This window comes from Arachis hypogaea, chromosome 7 (assembly GCF_003086295.3).
Source record: "Arachis hypogaea cultivar Tifrunner chromosome 7, arahy.Tifrunner.gnm2.J5K5, whole genome shotgun sequence".
NCBI classification, from domain to species: Eukaryota; Viridiplantae; Streptophyta; class Magnoliopsida; order Fabales; family Fabaceae; genus Arachis; species Arachis hypogaea.
In genome coordinates, this window is record NC_092042.1 from 7,378,029 (window position 1) to 7,393,641 (window position 15,613).

Here is a 15,613-nt window from a genome sequence, read left to right on the forward strand (position 1 = left end):
ATAAGATATTCCATTAATTATTTAATTTTGATCTCACGGTGGGATTACATTAAAACTAAATGAAACTTTTTGGTATTTAAATAGAACACTTTAAACCTTAAGGAACAAAATAGAATTACATCCAAACGTAAAGGACTAATTTAATACTTTACCCCTAATATAATTATTTCAACATTTTGACAAAATAAGAGTATGTTGTGATTAAATAAAAATGATCGTATAATGGTTCACAATCTTTACCTTTTATAATAATTTTATGTCTGATAATCTTTAATTTGAATACTAGTGTTGCGCCTAGAAAGTTGAAAAGTCCTCCATTTTCCAGCACCCTCCACTCCTATATAGAGAGCATACATTCCCACTATTTTTCTCATCTATCCTACACTACTAAACAGATAATACAACTTGATTTGAATTCTAGTACTGAAAAATGGGTTCAAGAGTAGCAATACTCATGCTAGGCCTCTTGGCCATGGTTCTTCTTATCTCCTCAGAGGTGGCTGCTAGGGACTTAGCTGAGAAGGGTGAGCTTTTTTTTTTTTTTTTCATTATGTTATAATTCTCATCATCATTGCATGAGAAGAGCATTTCTTACAATCAAGAAATTGTGCAAGATGGCCTTCATATATATTAAGTTATTAACACACTAATGGATGGTTTTCATTACATTCAAATTATAATTAAATCATAACTATTTAATACACAAACAGTATTAGGGGTTTTTATTTAAATAAAAAAATTTTATTTACCAATTTAAATCAAGATACAAAAATCAATTAATCAATTAATTTATGCATTTAGTTTCATTTTCATCATCAAAGATTGAAAAAATCATATTTGTTGATATTTGGTGACTGTACTAGCAAAAATAAAAAATATTTAATTTTCTATTTTCGAACGTATTGAAAGTGAATTAATTTTTTTTTCCGATATTTTTCCAATCACTATCAACAAAGAATGACAAAAATAAGAGAGAGATTTAAGGTAGATAACAAGAAAGAAGAGTTTTTTTTTTTTTCAATTTCACTTAACACTTTATTAACAAATGTGCGAAAAGAAATTTGATTTTATTTATGTTTAAATTCTTTTTTATAGGATTCAATAAGAATCGAACTTTAAACATTTTATAAAAATTCTGACATTTCTTCCAAAAATTTAATATAATAAAAGAATATACGTAAATGATTTTATTTATAACAATATATTATTATTTATTAAATTTTTATTTTTAACCTTTTGGCTGAAGTTGATAAAGAGAAAAATAGATTGGGTGATGCCAAGTATGGTGGTGGAGGCTACCCTGGATATGGCCACAATGGAGGAGGAGGATACCCCGGCTCTCATCATGGTGGTAGCGGATACCCCGGTCACGGAGGAGGAGGGTATTGCCGATACGGTTGCTGCGGCAGCGGATACGGCGGAAGGTGCAGAAGGTGTTGCTCTTATGCTGGTGAAGCTGTTGAAGCACAAACTCAAGTGGCTAAACCTCACAACTGAGCCTTTGGTGGTGGTGGTGTTTGTAATTAATAGTAATGTTGTCATTGAATAAATAAATTAGGGCTTGTAGTAATGAAGATTGAAGACTCAAGAGGCATAAAAAGTGATGTTTGTTGCTCATCTTTCTTTTTCTTTGGTTGCCCACGGTATCTTTGTTGGCCAATGGATTGCTACATACATAAGACAGGCTTGCTTAAACAGACGATTGAACTGACAACTTGACCAATCCAAGTTGGTTTGTTGCTCATCTTTCTTTGCCACTATATGCTAGTGTTGAACATACATGTCACTCACATGTTTAATTTGTGTTATGTTTAATTTTAACTTTGAAGTTTAAATAAAAAGGCTGTTGATTATTATATATATCATGAATCATGTATATTTTGGAGAATTTTTAGTTCTTTAATAATAATTTTGATTTTTTTTCTTAGTTGGCACCAAAATTTTTTAGGTACATTTTGGTAGTTAACCCACATTTCTATGAATATAAAAATTGCATATAGAATTCATTCATATATAAAATCTTCTTATTTTTGCCCAATATACAAAATAAATTGTTACTTATTTCTATTATTTAAAAATTTCAAACTTAAAGAATATATTAAAAAAAATCCAAAAATTTATATTAAGGAATATATTCAACTCTTCCAATGCAAAACCGTCCATGCAAGCAAACATATCCTTAGAAGGGAACCAAGACTTGTTCAAAGCATATTGTACTCAGCATTTTAATAAATTTATCTAAATGTGAATATTTTAAAGCGAGTGATTTAATAATATTAAATCAGATATATTTTGATATTATATTAGAATTAAGATTGAGCGAGTCAAATTTAATTCCAAAGATTAGTTTATAAGATGAAGGATGTCTGACATTTATAAACTCTCTAATGACCTATTCTTAAAAAGATATAAACTTATAACATAGTTCAAGTTTTCAACATTAATATAGGATAGTTCTAGGTAAAACTAGTTGTAACAAGAATGCTTTATCGTTAGTTCATCTTTAAAAAATAAATAAATCTAAAATCAATACCAAAATGGTCTTCCAGATAGATATATATTGTACAAGCCCAAGATCAAGCCCAAGCCCATTACAATCTTTATTTTCTTTTTGGATAAATGATGCCTTTACTAGAAATTGCAATAACACCTAATTTTAATTTCATGTCTGAGGCAGGCCATAGGACATTAAATACAATTGAAATTCATGGATCTGAAAACAATAACGAAATTGTATAGATCCCGTGAACTGTCCAGAAACAAACAAGTTTGTACGGTTTGTGAGGGGTCACATTGAATATGTTATGTCGTCGCATCACATTAATGATTTTTTTTTACACACTGTTCACATACAATTTTATCTTAAATGAGTTAAATATAGGAAGATATCTTTATTATAAATATAAAAAATTTGAAATTTCTACATTTATAATAACAAAAAAGGTTAAAATTTTTACATTTATAATATTAATAAAATAATAAAAAATTATTAAAATTTATCTAAAAAATATTTTATATTATATATATACTATATTTTCGTATCTTATAAAAAATTTTAAAATTCATACATCGATATATTTCATATTATATCGTATTTTGGATCGTCGAGCATCATAGATAAATAATATCAACCGAGTAAGAGTGTCCTAACGATGAAGGCTTAGTAAGCATTATTATTTTTTTATTTTTGATTTTTTTTTGTCTAAATTAGTTCATTAGTTTGATCGAGTACAAAGATTGCTTGAACAAAAGAAAATATAGAAACTAAATAATACTAATCCCTGGATGACAAAAAGAAGACAAGTAAAATAAAAGGAAAGTAAATATTATCAAAATTAAAATTAAAGTACGATAAAATCGTATGATCTGTACAATGTATACGGTATACGTGGATATTTATAGACGAGAAAAACATGTGGCAATTGCAAGTAGCAACTATATATATCCCAATTCCCAAGTACATAAACAGTGGTAATCATTTAGCTTATTCTCCACCCTTGTATTATTACAAGCGTCCCTTAGCTGGTCCTGTCCTACCATTGTAAAACTCGTTCAATAATGCTTATCCATATTTCTAAAGCATGTGCCATTGTCACCAAAACTCCACATTTATTGTTTGTGGTCTACAAACAACCACAATGCCCAGATCCCAATAATTGAAAGTGCCCCTCGATTAATTATGTTGGATATATTTACTAGACTAAACCATTAAAACAAAGTTTTGCCTAACACGTGTTATAAGCACATAAATTAAGATGGTTAGGAATACAAAATTTTTAAATAATTTAGTTTAATAAATATATTAAAAATTTAAATTTTGTGATTTTTAAATAAATTATTTAATTAATAATTTTATCATGTGCTCTATTTAAAAGACACATATTAATTAAACTCTTAAAATCATTATTAAAATAATATTTAAAAATTTTATATAATTAACAAAAAAATTTAAAAAATATAAATAATAAATAAATTTTCAAAAAATTAAATAACAAAAGTAAAAATTATATTATTTATAAATTTATGTATTTAATTCAAATTTTTATATAAATATTTAAATAACTATTTAAAAGATGTATATAAAAATCAGAACAGAATTCGATCTTTAATTTTTTTTTGAAAGATTTTTGTCTTTGACAAAAAGATAAAAGAAAAATTATTGGATATAAAATCATCAAATTTTAAAAATAAAATAATCTTATTTTTTTAAAATAGTTACAAAAAGTAGCATCAAATTTTAATCTTTAATTTTTTTGAGAATATATTATATCTCATATTTGATTCTTTTGCATTTTTTAAACACTTTTACTAAATTTATTTGTCATTTATATTTTTTAAATTATTTTTTTAGTAATATAAACTTTTGAATATTAATCAATTTAGTAAGAGTAGTTTCGTAAGTTGTAAATAATAATAATAATAATTTAATTATCTTGTGTCTTAAGAATATATTTTAAGAGTATAATAATAAAAAATTTAAATTTTTAATGTATTAAAAATATAAAAATAATTTGATAAATATACACTAAAATTAATAATAAAATAAAATATATATTAAAAATAAATTAAATTTTATATATTTATATAATATACTAATAATTAATTTTAATAATTGATTTTAATTAGTATAGACTTTAATAACATGTATATTCATGATACAAGATAACGAAATCCATGCATGTCCAGACACAAGTAACTAAAAGTCTAAAATCCAAGCTAGCTATGAAGCTAGAAACGAGTCAACTGACGATGACTCTCTCACTGCACATAGACTTTAAGATGGAGTTAGTAGCAGCTAACATGTTGGCCCAGTTAATTAATTAAGAGATCAATTTGATCTGCTAGTTTTTAATTTGGAGTAGAGATATTTGTTTGTAATGTCTATTTGTTGGACTAGCTAGCTAAGGGAGAATTATTTTTAGAGGAGTGGTAGAGTTAGCAGGTTTTATAATTTATAATCTTCAATTAGTTATTATTAGAATTTTTAATGGTATGAAATTATATTTAATAATATAAAATTATTTTTTTTGTTAGTTAATACTGACCATATTTTAATAAAAGTAATAATCTTTTAGATTTTTTTATTTTTATTTACAAATTATGTGAAACTCTCACCATATACAATGATATGGATATTATACCCAAGTATACAGTCTAGTAATCTAGTTTGCTTCTGTTTAACATCCATCCACCACTACATATAAATTTTGAGTTAGAATAAATTGTTTTATGAATCTAAATTATTCATATTAAATCATTAAAAATATATATTATAATGTAACAATATACCTATATTTATAAGAGCAATTGAAAAAATTTAATTTTTTAATTTTTTTTAATAAAAGATTTTTGTATTTTTAATAGAACTGAATCATAATTTTTTAATGGAAAAAAAGCTACGAAAACAATTTTCATATGTTAGAGACTAAAATCCTGAAATTACTATTTATATTTGAGCATAACATCCATTAGACTTTAAAGTTCAAATAAAAATAGTTTCTATATATCTAAAATCGTAAAGAAAATATCTAATTTTATTCTCATTTAATTTTAAATAAAAAATAATTATAATTTATTTAATTTAATATTTATAACAATAAATAAAATTACTGTTATATAAATTATTTAATTTAAAATATCATAATTTATGATTATAATTAATATATATTATCTACAAACAAATTAAAAAATTAAATAATTTCCCAATATTTTGGTGTAGGATATAATGCAATACCGTACATTTTTTATTCCGTTGTTGAGTTTTCACCTTACATCTTGTTAGTTGTTATTAGTTATTCAAGATGTTGATTTTTAAATATTTAAAATAAGAGACCAACTAAGAAATGAATTATTTATCGGTTAATATTAATTAATTTTTAAATTTTTTAACTCATAATAACATCCAAATAAACATTCAAAATTATGAATAAAAAACATCTAAATTAAAATCTCACCGAAAGAACATCGAAAAGTAAAATAAAAATCTGTGAGATTTATTTCAATTCATACATTCAAAATTTAAAATAAAAAATCCAAAACTTACTAAAAAATAACTAGAAATATTTATTGTGATGCACATAAAACAGATGGGTAGAACGACGGCTCCAAATTAAATGGTAAGAAAGAGTAAGAAAAGAGAAAAGATAAGAGAGAGAAGAGTATGAGAGGAAGAATAAGAAGAAGAGAGAGGGACCATAAGAAGAGAGAGAGGAAGAGACAATGGCCGAAGAAGAGAACATTATATGAAAGAGAGAGGAGTTGAGAGGAAGCTAATAAAAAAATATTAACCAGAAATTAGTTAGTAACACTGGCAAAAAACCCTACATAATAAGCGTTTATTCTGGTGTTTACAATTTCGTGTTTAATTTATTAAAAAAATTAATATTTAATTTAAAAATATAAAAACTAGTAAATTTTAAATATTTTATATAAGTTAACTATTAATTTTTAATATCTAAAAAATTCAAGATAAAAAATTCTAAAAGAATATTATTGACAGAATTTCTTTTGAAAAATTTGAAAATATATAAAAAATAATTAATAAATATTATATTTTTATAAATAAAAAAAATTATTTTTAACAAAAGTCTTATTTATTTTGTTTAAATTTTTATGGTAATATTTGAATAAATATTTAAAAAATACACACAAATTTTGAACTAAAATTTAATTTCCAATTTTTTTTAAAAAATTTAATCATTTACAATAAAAACATTTTAAAAAATTTTATTTGACATCAAATGATCAAATTTTAAAAATAAAATTGTATCAAAATCTTAAATCTAAAGTAGTTTTTTAATATTGGGACTACTTGCTCTGATCCGTACCCATCAAGTTGATGAGCAGTTAAAAGGCAATTAATGCTTCTACATTTTCATAGCCAACAAGTTTTTACCATGTGGAGAACAAGGAAGCTGAGTTGGAGATTTAAAGAATTTCTCAGGGTTTCCATTAGATAATATCCAATTAATGTTGGATACACTATTCCATCTGCAAAGTTGAAAAGTCCTCCATTCTCCACCACCTTCCACTCCTATATATAGAGCACAATTTCTCACTATTTTTCTCATCCTTCACTACTGAACACATAATACAACTTAATTAATTTGAATTCTAGTACTGAAAAATGGGTTCAAGAGTAGCAATACTCATGCTTGGCCTCTTGGCCATTGTTCTTATCTCTTCAGAAGTGGCTGCTAGAGACTTACCTGAGGCTTCACTTAACAAGGGTAAATTTTTGCTTTCTACATTAATTGTACTTCCCATAAACAATAATATAATAAACAATGGCATTTTTTAAATAATTTTAGTATCAGAATGCCGTACTTAAATAATGATATTACTAATAAAAAATATTATGTGAATTTATTGAAGTATTTATTACATAATATAAAAACTTTACTTATTATATTATGTAATCATTAAAAAAAATTCAGATCAGTTTTTCAAGAAAAAAAAATAACTGATAAGTCCAGACAATATCCATATTTAGAGATACTATGACTAAAACATGGTATTTTATTAATGTAGGTGTTATATATATTTCAATTATTTTAGAGTTTTGTGACTTATTGGCTCAATAACAATTAACTAACTCTCTCAAATACTAATATAAGTGAATACACAATGAACTCTGATTTTCTGCATTTTGTTTTTTGTTGATTTATTTTAATTCATATTAGGTAAAGAAATAAAACTAGCTAGTAAAATCATGCTAAATAGGTTTAGATATTTTTGTCCATTCTCTTTTTTTTTTTTAACTCTTTATATAAACACCAATTGAATGATGAATCCATGCATGTGCTTGCAGATGAAGCTGGTACAGAGGCAAATGAAGTGGGTGAGGCCAAGTATGGATACGGTGGTGGTCACTATGGCCACGGTGGTGGTAACTATGGCCACGGCGGTGGAAGCTATGGCCATGGTGGCGGAGGATATGGCCACGGTGGCGGAGGATACGGCCACGGTGGCGGAGGATACGGTCACGGTGGAGGAGGGCACGGTCACGGTGGAGGAGGGCACGGAGGAGGAGGGCACGGTCACGGTGGTAACTAAGCGAGTGTTTATTACATATTGTGCTTCAATAATATGTTATTTAAGCATAATATGTAATAAATAATTATTATTATAATGGCATTTCAGTGAATAAATGAAGCTCGTGAGATGAGAGAGAGACATATACATGTAGAGAAAGAGAGAAATAGTAGATAGGACTAAAGGCTATTTTTGTCTTTTTCCCTAAATGCTAGATCGATCTTTCTGATGATCTTAGCTTGCCTTACTCTCTCCACCAGTGGAATGTTGAATGTATGTATATGCATCCTATGTTTCTGTCATAATGAAAATAGTAACCAAAGTTGTTTTCAACTACGTACATTTTGTCTATTACCATTCAAAGATAAGTTTTTTTTAAAAAGCATAGGTAGATAATAAAAATATTAAATAATGTAAATAATAGATATATTGAATATTTAATTTATTAGTGTATAAATTATTTTAATATTAAAATTTAGATAAATAATTTAAAAATATAATATATTTTTATTTTGTTAAATCAATTATCTATCTAACAAACTCTTTTTTTTTCTTTAAAATTGATGAAAAATGTTGAGAAGGGATAGTCACGAACTAAGGTTCCCACTGTATCCTTCGCATTATTAGCGGAAGAGGTATTGCCATTCTTTTTTTTCTTTTTTTTTGGTCTATTATCACCACCTTTCTTTTTTTTTTAACTAATATTTTAAAAACTGGATCGAATTAGTTGATTCAACTGAATTAACCGAAAACCAGTTACTTAATCGATTCGATTCATCTACAAAATTATTTTGTAAAAAACTAAAAAAAACTCGGTCGAATTTCAGCAGACATCAGTTCTCTCCCAAATCACTAAATAACGTTGTTTGGCGCTGAAGAAAAAAAAAAGCAAAAGGATGAAGTGAGGTCTGAGTGCAGCCACTTTCTTAATTTCTTCGACCTCCCAACAGTCCAACCCTAATCTCTTCTCTGCCTACAAAGCAGAAACGCTACCCAAACGAAACAAATGCTGGAGGGAAGTTCTATCGTCGCGGGTCGAAACCTCACCGTCGCGGGTCGAAGCCACACCGTTACTGAAGCGTTGCGTCATCTTGGTCGTCGGCTTGTTATCGTCACCGTCACTGAAGCGTCGTCGTCTAGCTCTGGCCTTCTGTACTCTCCTGCGGTGAATACTAATGAGTTCTTCTGTTCTTCACTGTTTTTGAGTTTTTGTTTTTGTTCTTCTATTCTTTGGTTGTTATTAACTTCTTCAATCCTTTTAAGTTTTTTGGTTTTTGACCTTTTTCAATTAAATTTTTATTTAGTGATAAATTTAGGATAGATTTGAAGTAGGTTGATATTCTTCAGATGCAAAGTTTTTCTGGATTCTTGTTCTGTTTTTTAATTTTTTATTTTATTAATTATATGATTAATCATTTTGTACTGTTGAATAAATTCGATGTAGGTTTAATTTTAGAATTCTGCTCAATGCCAAGCTCACGAAAGTTCTGCTTCTTCCATTTTTTACTTTTTACGCAAATTCAATTCTATCTAACTTAGGGTTTTTGCATAATTATAGTGAATTGTTAGTAGTTGCTGCTAAAGATGTGAGCTTGGTTAGTTATGTTGCTCTAGAATTTAACTTCAATTTTTTTTCTTAGAACTGGTTAATTGTAAATTCAGATTCAAATAAAATTAAGTTCATTTCATGAGGTCTCATTAGATGATGAAATTATTGTTAAACTAAAGGATTCAATTCATGATAAAGTTACATTGAACTTGGTTTTGACGGATTGTATAAGAAAGATGAATGTGAAAGGAAACTGAATAGAGAAATTATATTGCATTATGATATTTACTGTGCACAATCGATTATATACGAGAAAAGGAAAAAATCGTTCTAAATACTGAGAGATTTCTAGACCAGAATTAATAATAACAATTTTTTAGTTATAAACTTTGATATTTGAAATTGTTTATGACCTTTTAATGATAAATTATATATTATTCATTTTGTGAAATCGTTAAATTTTGAATCTTATTAGTTTAAAAATTATTGAATTTAACTTTTTAAAATTATGTATTGAATTTTTTATAATTTTACTCTATATTTAATTAAACCGATTTAATTATAGTTTAACTTCGATTGAACTATTAAATCATTAAACCAATCACTTGACTGATTTGATGACGAGTTCAATTCTCACAACCTTGCTTTTAACTTTTTTTTTTAAATAATTTTATTGAATTGATTAATGTTAACGTGCTAGTGTGCTGCAGCCTACCGCAGTACTACCTAACTTCCATGGTTTGATTCTTTTCTTAATTATTTTTACGAAATAAGTGAAATAAAATAAATAACTATTAATAATCTTTTTTTTCCTAGAGAACAAACGTGTTAGTTTCTATTTCTCAAATTAATTGTTCATTTTACTTTTTAAATAATTGTTTATTTCAGAAGAAAAGAATATTAGAATTGCTTTTATGTTTTTGAAAAACCATATTTACATCGATCGAAGCTGGTTGTTTACCTCTTGGTGAAGAAAATATTATTTCAGTTAAACAAGAAATTAAACGACAATATTTGTTGCTTCCGAAATTTGAAAACAAATTTGCACACTTCAGGAAAATACCAGAATTTCACTAAAGCAAAAAAAAAAAAGAATTATCTTTGACCGAAAAAACGCTGTTTTTGACTGTTTGTCCACCTGAAATCAATATCACTTTCAGACTTTCATCGTTTGAAGCTTAAAGTTATAAGGGTGTATTTGTAGAAGTATATTTCAGCTTTTTGAAAGCTTTAATTTTAATGTTATTTTTTTCTTATTTTTTCTTTTAAAATGAATAATTTCAGGATATCTATCAATAAAATTGCTAAGTACTCTAGTTGGTGATAATTCTCTGTCTTAATACTTAGCTTCGAGTCTTCATGCATGGCTTTCATCAATTATTATCATTTCTAACATTTCTTTGTTTCTTTGTGATGGTTCTCATGCACGTAGATATATATATGGAGAATGATGTAGCTATAGAGGTTGAAGCAATACTGGAGAACGCACACCATTTGTTACAATTCAAAGCTGCTGTATCTACAAAGTACCCCACAAAATTCGTGAGTCAAACGAAGATGCATACACCCCAATGCTTGTTTCGATTGGCCCCCTCCATCATGGCAATTCTAGGCTGGTAATCATGAAAGTCCACAAACAGGTTTATTGTGAACGTTTCATTCAAAGATTGGAGGCATGTTTATTCAATTTGGTGAGTTGCGTTCAACACTTGGAACCAAAAATCTGTACATATTATTCTGAGAAGATCGATCTCACAGCAGATGAGTTGGTGAAGGTGATATTCATAGACTGTTATTTCGTAATTGAGCTTTTCAGCAGAGAAAAGTGAACAAGAAATGATGCTATACATGATTTGTTATTGCTTGAGAATCAAGTTCCTTTGTTTGTTTTTGAGAAGATATACAATTTAGCTTTTGCTTCTCTCTTAAACAAATGGTGCTGATGAATTCCCTTCATTTATGAAGCTTGTTTTTGATATGTTTAAAAATCACAACAAACAAGGAGTGTCACCACCGCCAAATGGTAGAACTATATCACACTTCACTAATCTGCTTAGATGCTTCATCTTGCCACCATCTCATAGAATACCTTTTCAAGTAGGGCTGGAAGTGAGTCAAGCCAGCTCATGAGCTAGTTCGAGCTCGATTCGTTAATAGCTCGATAAGCTAAGCTTGTGAGCTAGTGAGCCAAGCTTGAGCTTAGAATTGACCTCATAAATTAAATGAGTCGAGTTTGAACTTGGATAAGCTCAGCTCATTAGCTCGTGAGCTGACTCGATTATATATAGATAATTATTAATACACATATCCTATATGCATTTAATCTATATTTTTAATATTATATATATACATATGAAATAGTACTATATAAATATATATATTAATGATCTTAATTATTTAAAATTTAAAATTTATTTTTTACATATAATTTTGATGTAGGACATAAATAAAAAATTTATAATTTATTGATAGATAACAATATATAAAATTGATCTTTTTAAATATTTTTTAAAATATATAAGTTATAATTTATTGATATAGAATTATAGATTATATATTTATGTTTCTATTATTTGAGCCAGTTCGTGAACTCGAACCAGCTTGTGAGCTTTCGGTGAGCCGAACTTGAACTTAAAAAATAAGCTCAATTGTTAATAAGTCGAGCCGTTAGCCAAGCTCAATTTTTATGAGCCGAACTTGAGCTTGGTCTAGCTCGACTCAACTCGGCTCACTTCCAGCCCTACCTTCAAGAAACCATAAAACGGTAGTTCTTGGTAACAGTGCATCTGAGTTAGTTGAAGCAGGAGTGAAGTTCCAAGTATATTAATCAAGTCATGGATGCATACTTGATTTGAAATTTAAGCATGGTATTCTTAAAAGGAAAATACTTAAGTCGGACAAATTAATTTGATTAAAAAAATGGTAAATCAAATCTTGAATCGGTCTAAATTAATATTATTTTTTATAAAAAATAATTATAATATTTTTATTATAAAAAATAATTAAAATATTCTTATTATATATATATATATATAAATTTTAAAAATTCTAAATCCTAATTATACGACAACAGAAAAATAAAAGATTAGAATTTAGAATTTTTAAAATTAATATATATAATAAAAACATTTTAGTCATTTTTTATAATAAAAATATTATAATAATTTTTTATAAAAAATAATTTTAATTCAATCAGTTCAAGATTTGATTCACTATTTTTTCAATTAAATTAATTTATTTAGTTTAATTTTGACAAAAAAAATTATCAAATTTTAATTATTAAAAAATATTTAAAAAAAAGATGTTTTAAAAAATTTTATTTGAGCGGCTCTTTTTAAAAAATGCCACACGTTTTAGTGGATAATGATGCTGAAGTCATCGTGGCTTTAGAGAATTGTCAAGGTGACGTCTTTGGTGGCTCAACAATCAATGGCTTAGCATGGCTAAAGGTTGACTGGCCATTTAAACGATGGCATGTGGTAAGTGATGAATTCATTATTATATATTTAAAAGAATGTAGAGGACTATAAATTAAAAAAGTTTTCTGTTTAAAAAACTGAAAATTAATTACCTAAACATGGCTAACCAAAAAATTTATGTATCATGAGCAAAGAGAAACAAAAATTCTTGTAACTTTCTGTTTAAAGAACAATAAAATGTCTAAAAAATAAATCTATTTAAATAAGTGTTAGTTGATGATTCAAATTTTGTCTTATATATATAGTAATTTATTAATTAATAATAAATAGATTAGTCATTGACTTATTGAATTAAAAAATATAATAAAAAATAAAAAATGTCTAAAAAAACAAAAAAATATCTAAAAAAAGAATACATCATACAAATAATAAGCAGGATAATTGAATAATCATGCCGTTCAGGTTATTGTAGAATTAAAAAAGACAATAAAAGAGAGAACTAAATATACCTTATCAAAAAATTTGGCTTCAAATTTCCGAGCTCTATGATCAGTAGTTGTAAGGAGGAGATATTATAAAAAGGAAATAAAAAGAAAAAATATGTGCGCCTTAATTGAAAATTGGATACTAAAATATACTGTTGAAAAAAAGAATTTCTAAATCAAATATTGTATTTTTTATGAAGTTCAATTTTACTGTTCAATTCATGTGAAAAAAGAAACAAATGCAAAAATAATATGAAAACAGGCTAATAATAAAAAAATAGAAAGTATAATTTATATTAAGCAATTAAAATTAAAAAGAACATAAGAGAATGGTTTTAATATAACACCAATCCCTAATTATGAACAATATTGATTATTATGCAAAATCAGAATTCAGGACTAAGCTAAAAATAAAAAAATTAGGATTTTAAAATAAGAAACTTCACTCCACAATCCTATAAAATAAAAGCTAGAAGAAAATTGCTAAATCAGAAACACCATGATCCTCTTGAATCCAAGAAAGGTTAACCATCAATTTGCCATTAGGAAGCCACTCAAAATCCACATCAGAACCATTCACTTGGAATTTCTTTGGAGGTTCACTTGAGTAAGCCGAAAATTGGCCATCACCCTTAACTTTGAGCATAACAACACCCTCAACATATTCCACTTCTTGAATTACACCTCCATTATTGAGCATATTTGTTAGTTCTATTGGTGCAAATTTGATGCTGACAGATAGTACTCGCTCCAGATTTGTTACTGTTCTCGTTTTTCTAATGAAATGTCCAAAAGAAGCTTCTGATTAGGATAAAAAGGATACATGTTTTATCCCAACTAGACAGAATCAACTTGCTTTACTTGTAATCAAGCATTTTTTATACATAGTGCACAAATTTAGAATTGCAGAAGTGCACAAATTCAAAAGAAAATGAGCTAAATTGAAAATAAGGTAATTTTATGATAGCAATAATTTTTTAATTTAAATAGTTGAATTATATAATAGTGAATAGTGAATAGTAAAATGTGAATTATATAATACTAGAATTACATGAATAGTTGTATTTCATAATAGCAGTAATTAATTTTCTCAGACTTAAACTGCACTATACAAAACTAACCAAGAACCGAACAACTAAAACTATTTCAGATCTGCAAGGATCACTTGACTTGTTATATGAACCAAACACTTGAAATCTCCAACCACATGTTACTTGCACAAATGATGTGAATACACAATTTCATATATAACAATAACGAGTGTATGATTGATCTTATGTTCTTACATACTAATAAAAAGGAATGTAATGCATCTCATATTAGATAATCACACAGTCCAAACTCCAAGTCATTTCTAATTACTCTCTCCAAGCCTTAATTTACAGCATAAATTGCACTTAACAAGTAAAACATTAAGAGTATGAAAAATTAATCAATTAGCTCCAGTTGATAAAACTAAACAGCTATGGTTAAAGCACGAATGTATTGAATTAACACTAAAACCATAGGATATGTCACATGCAAATTAGATCTGATAAATCGAAAGAAAATTAACGAAAAAGAAAGAAAGAGATGATTCTGGAAAACAAAACATTAAGAAAGAAGGAGAGTTTTGGAGAGAGAAATTAAAAAGTATTGAAAGATAACCCGAAAAAAATTAGAGCTGAACCCAAACACTGCCGTCTTGGCTGAGAATTACTGTGGAAAAGAGGTGATTGCCTTCAAGTTGTTCTAGCACCTGCAAAAAAACAGACAACAACTTTAATTATAAATAAAAAGAAAAACTAAAAGAAGAAGCAATACAAGGCGAATCTTAGCAGCTCTCGTGAGACGATCTCCATCTCACCCATAGGGATATTGAGAACGAGCTTCTGCACCTTAATCTCTCTCATTGGATTCGCAAATTTCTTCTTGGAAGCCTGTTAAAATTTTTTGAGAATATATTATATCTAAATTTGATTCTTTTGTCATTTTTTTAAACTTTTTTATTAAATTTATTTGTCATTTATATCTTTTAAAATTATTTTCTAGTAATATAAATTTTTGAATATTAATCAATTTAGTAAGCAGTAATTTCGTAAGTTTTAAATAATAATAATAATAATAATTTTATTGTCCTGTGTCTT

At 26.8% G+C, this 15,613-nt stretch overlaps 2 protein-coding genes and 2 long non-coding RNA genes across 5 annotated transcripts; 3 read left to right on the forward strand and 1 right to left on the reverse strand.

Annotated features, from left to right (window-relative positions):
* The first annotated feature begins 272 nt into the window (after positions 1-272).
* On the forward strand, positions 273-1,860 carry LOC112702287 (glycine-rich protein). The gene is made up of 2 exons (XM_025753260.3): positions 273-524; positions 1,247-1,860. The coding sequence occupies exons 1-2, from the start codon at positions 431-433 to the stop codon at positions 1,495-1,497; spliced, it is 345 nt and encodes a 114-aa protein (XP_025609045.1). The 5' UTR covers positions 273-430; the 3' UTR covers positions 1,498-1,860.
* Positions 1,861-6,898: 5,038 nt separating this feature from the next.
* On the forward strand, positions 6,899-8,370 carry LOC140174546 (uncharacterized). The gene is made up of 2 exons (XM_072199953.1): positions 6,899-7,229; positions 7,811-8,370. The coding sequence occupies exons 1-2, from the start codon at positions 7,127-7,129 to the stop codon at positions 8,053-8,055; spliced, it is 348 nt and encodes a 115-aa protein (XP_072056054.1). The 5' UTR covers positions 6,899-7,126; the 3' UTR covers positions 8,056-8,370.
* A 48-nt stretch (positions 8,371-8,418) lies between these two features.
* Positions 8,419-11,517, forward strand: LOC112702289 (uncharacterized). 2 transcript variants are annotated; one of them, XR_003153969.2, is made up of 3 exons: positions 8,419-8,669; positions 8,862-9,199; positions 11,016-11,517. It is a non-coding gene; the product is annotated as an uncharacterized lncRNA (long non-coding RNA). The 2 variants fall into 2 exon arrangements; XR_011864261.1 differs by lacking the exon at positions 8,419-8,669 and having other exon boundaries at positions 8,680-9,199.
* Positions 11,518-13,757: 2,240 nt separating this feature from the next.
* LOC140174547 (uncharacterized) lies at positions 13,758-15,400 on the reverse strand. The gene is made up of 3 exons (XR_011864262.1): positions 15,334-15,400; positions 15,135-15,225; positions 13,758-14,263 (listed from the first exon to the last, which is right to left on the reverse strand). It is a non-coding gene; the product is annotated as an uncharacterized lncRNA (long non-coding RNA).
* Between the last annotated feature and the right edge of the window lie 213 nt (positions 15,401-15,613).

Bases quoted from the DNA above. Each gene is read 5' to 3' on its own strand.
- LOC112702287 (XM_025753260.3), top strand. From the start codon at position 431: ATGGGTTCAAGAGTAGCAATACTCATGCTAGGCCTCTTGGCCATGGTT. The intron at 525-1,246 runs GTGAGCTTTTTT...TTTTGGCTGAAG, and splicing joins TAGGGACTTAGCTGAGAAGG to TTGATAAAGAGAAAAATAGA.
- LOC140174546 (XM_072199953.1), top strand. From the start codon at position 7,127: ATGGGTTCAAGAGTAGCAATACTCATGCTTGGCCTCTTGGCCATTGTT. The intron at 7,230-7,810 runs GTAAATTTTTGC...ATGTGCTTGCAG, and splicing joins TGAGGCTTCACTTAACAAGG to ATGAAGCTGGTACAGAGGCA.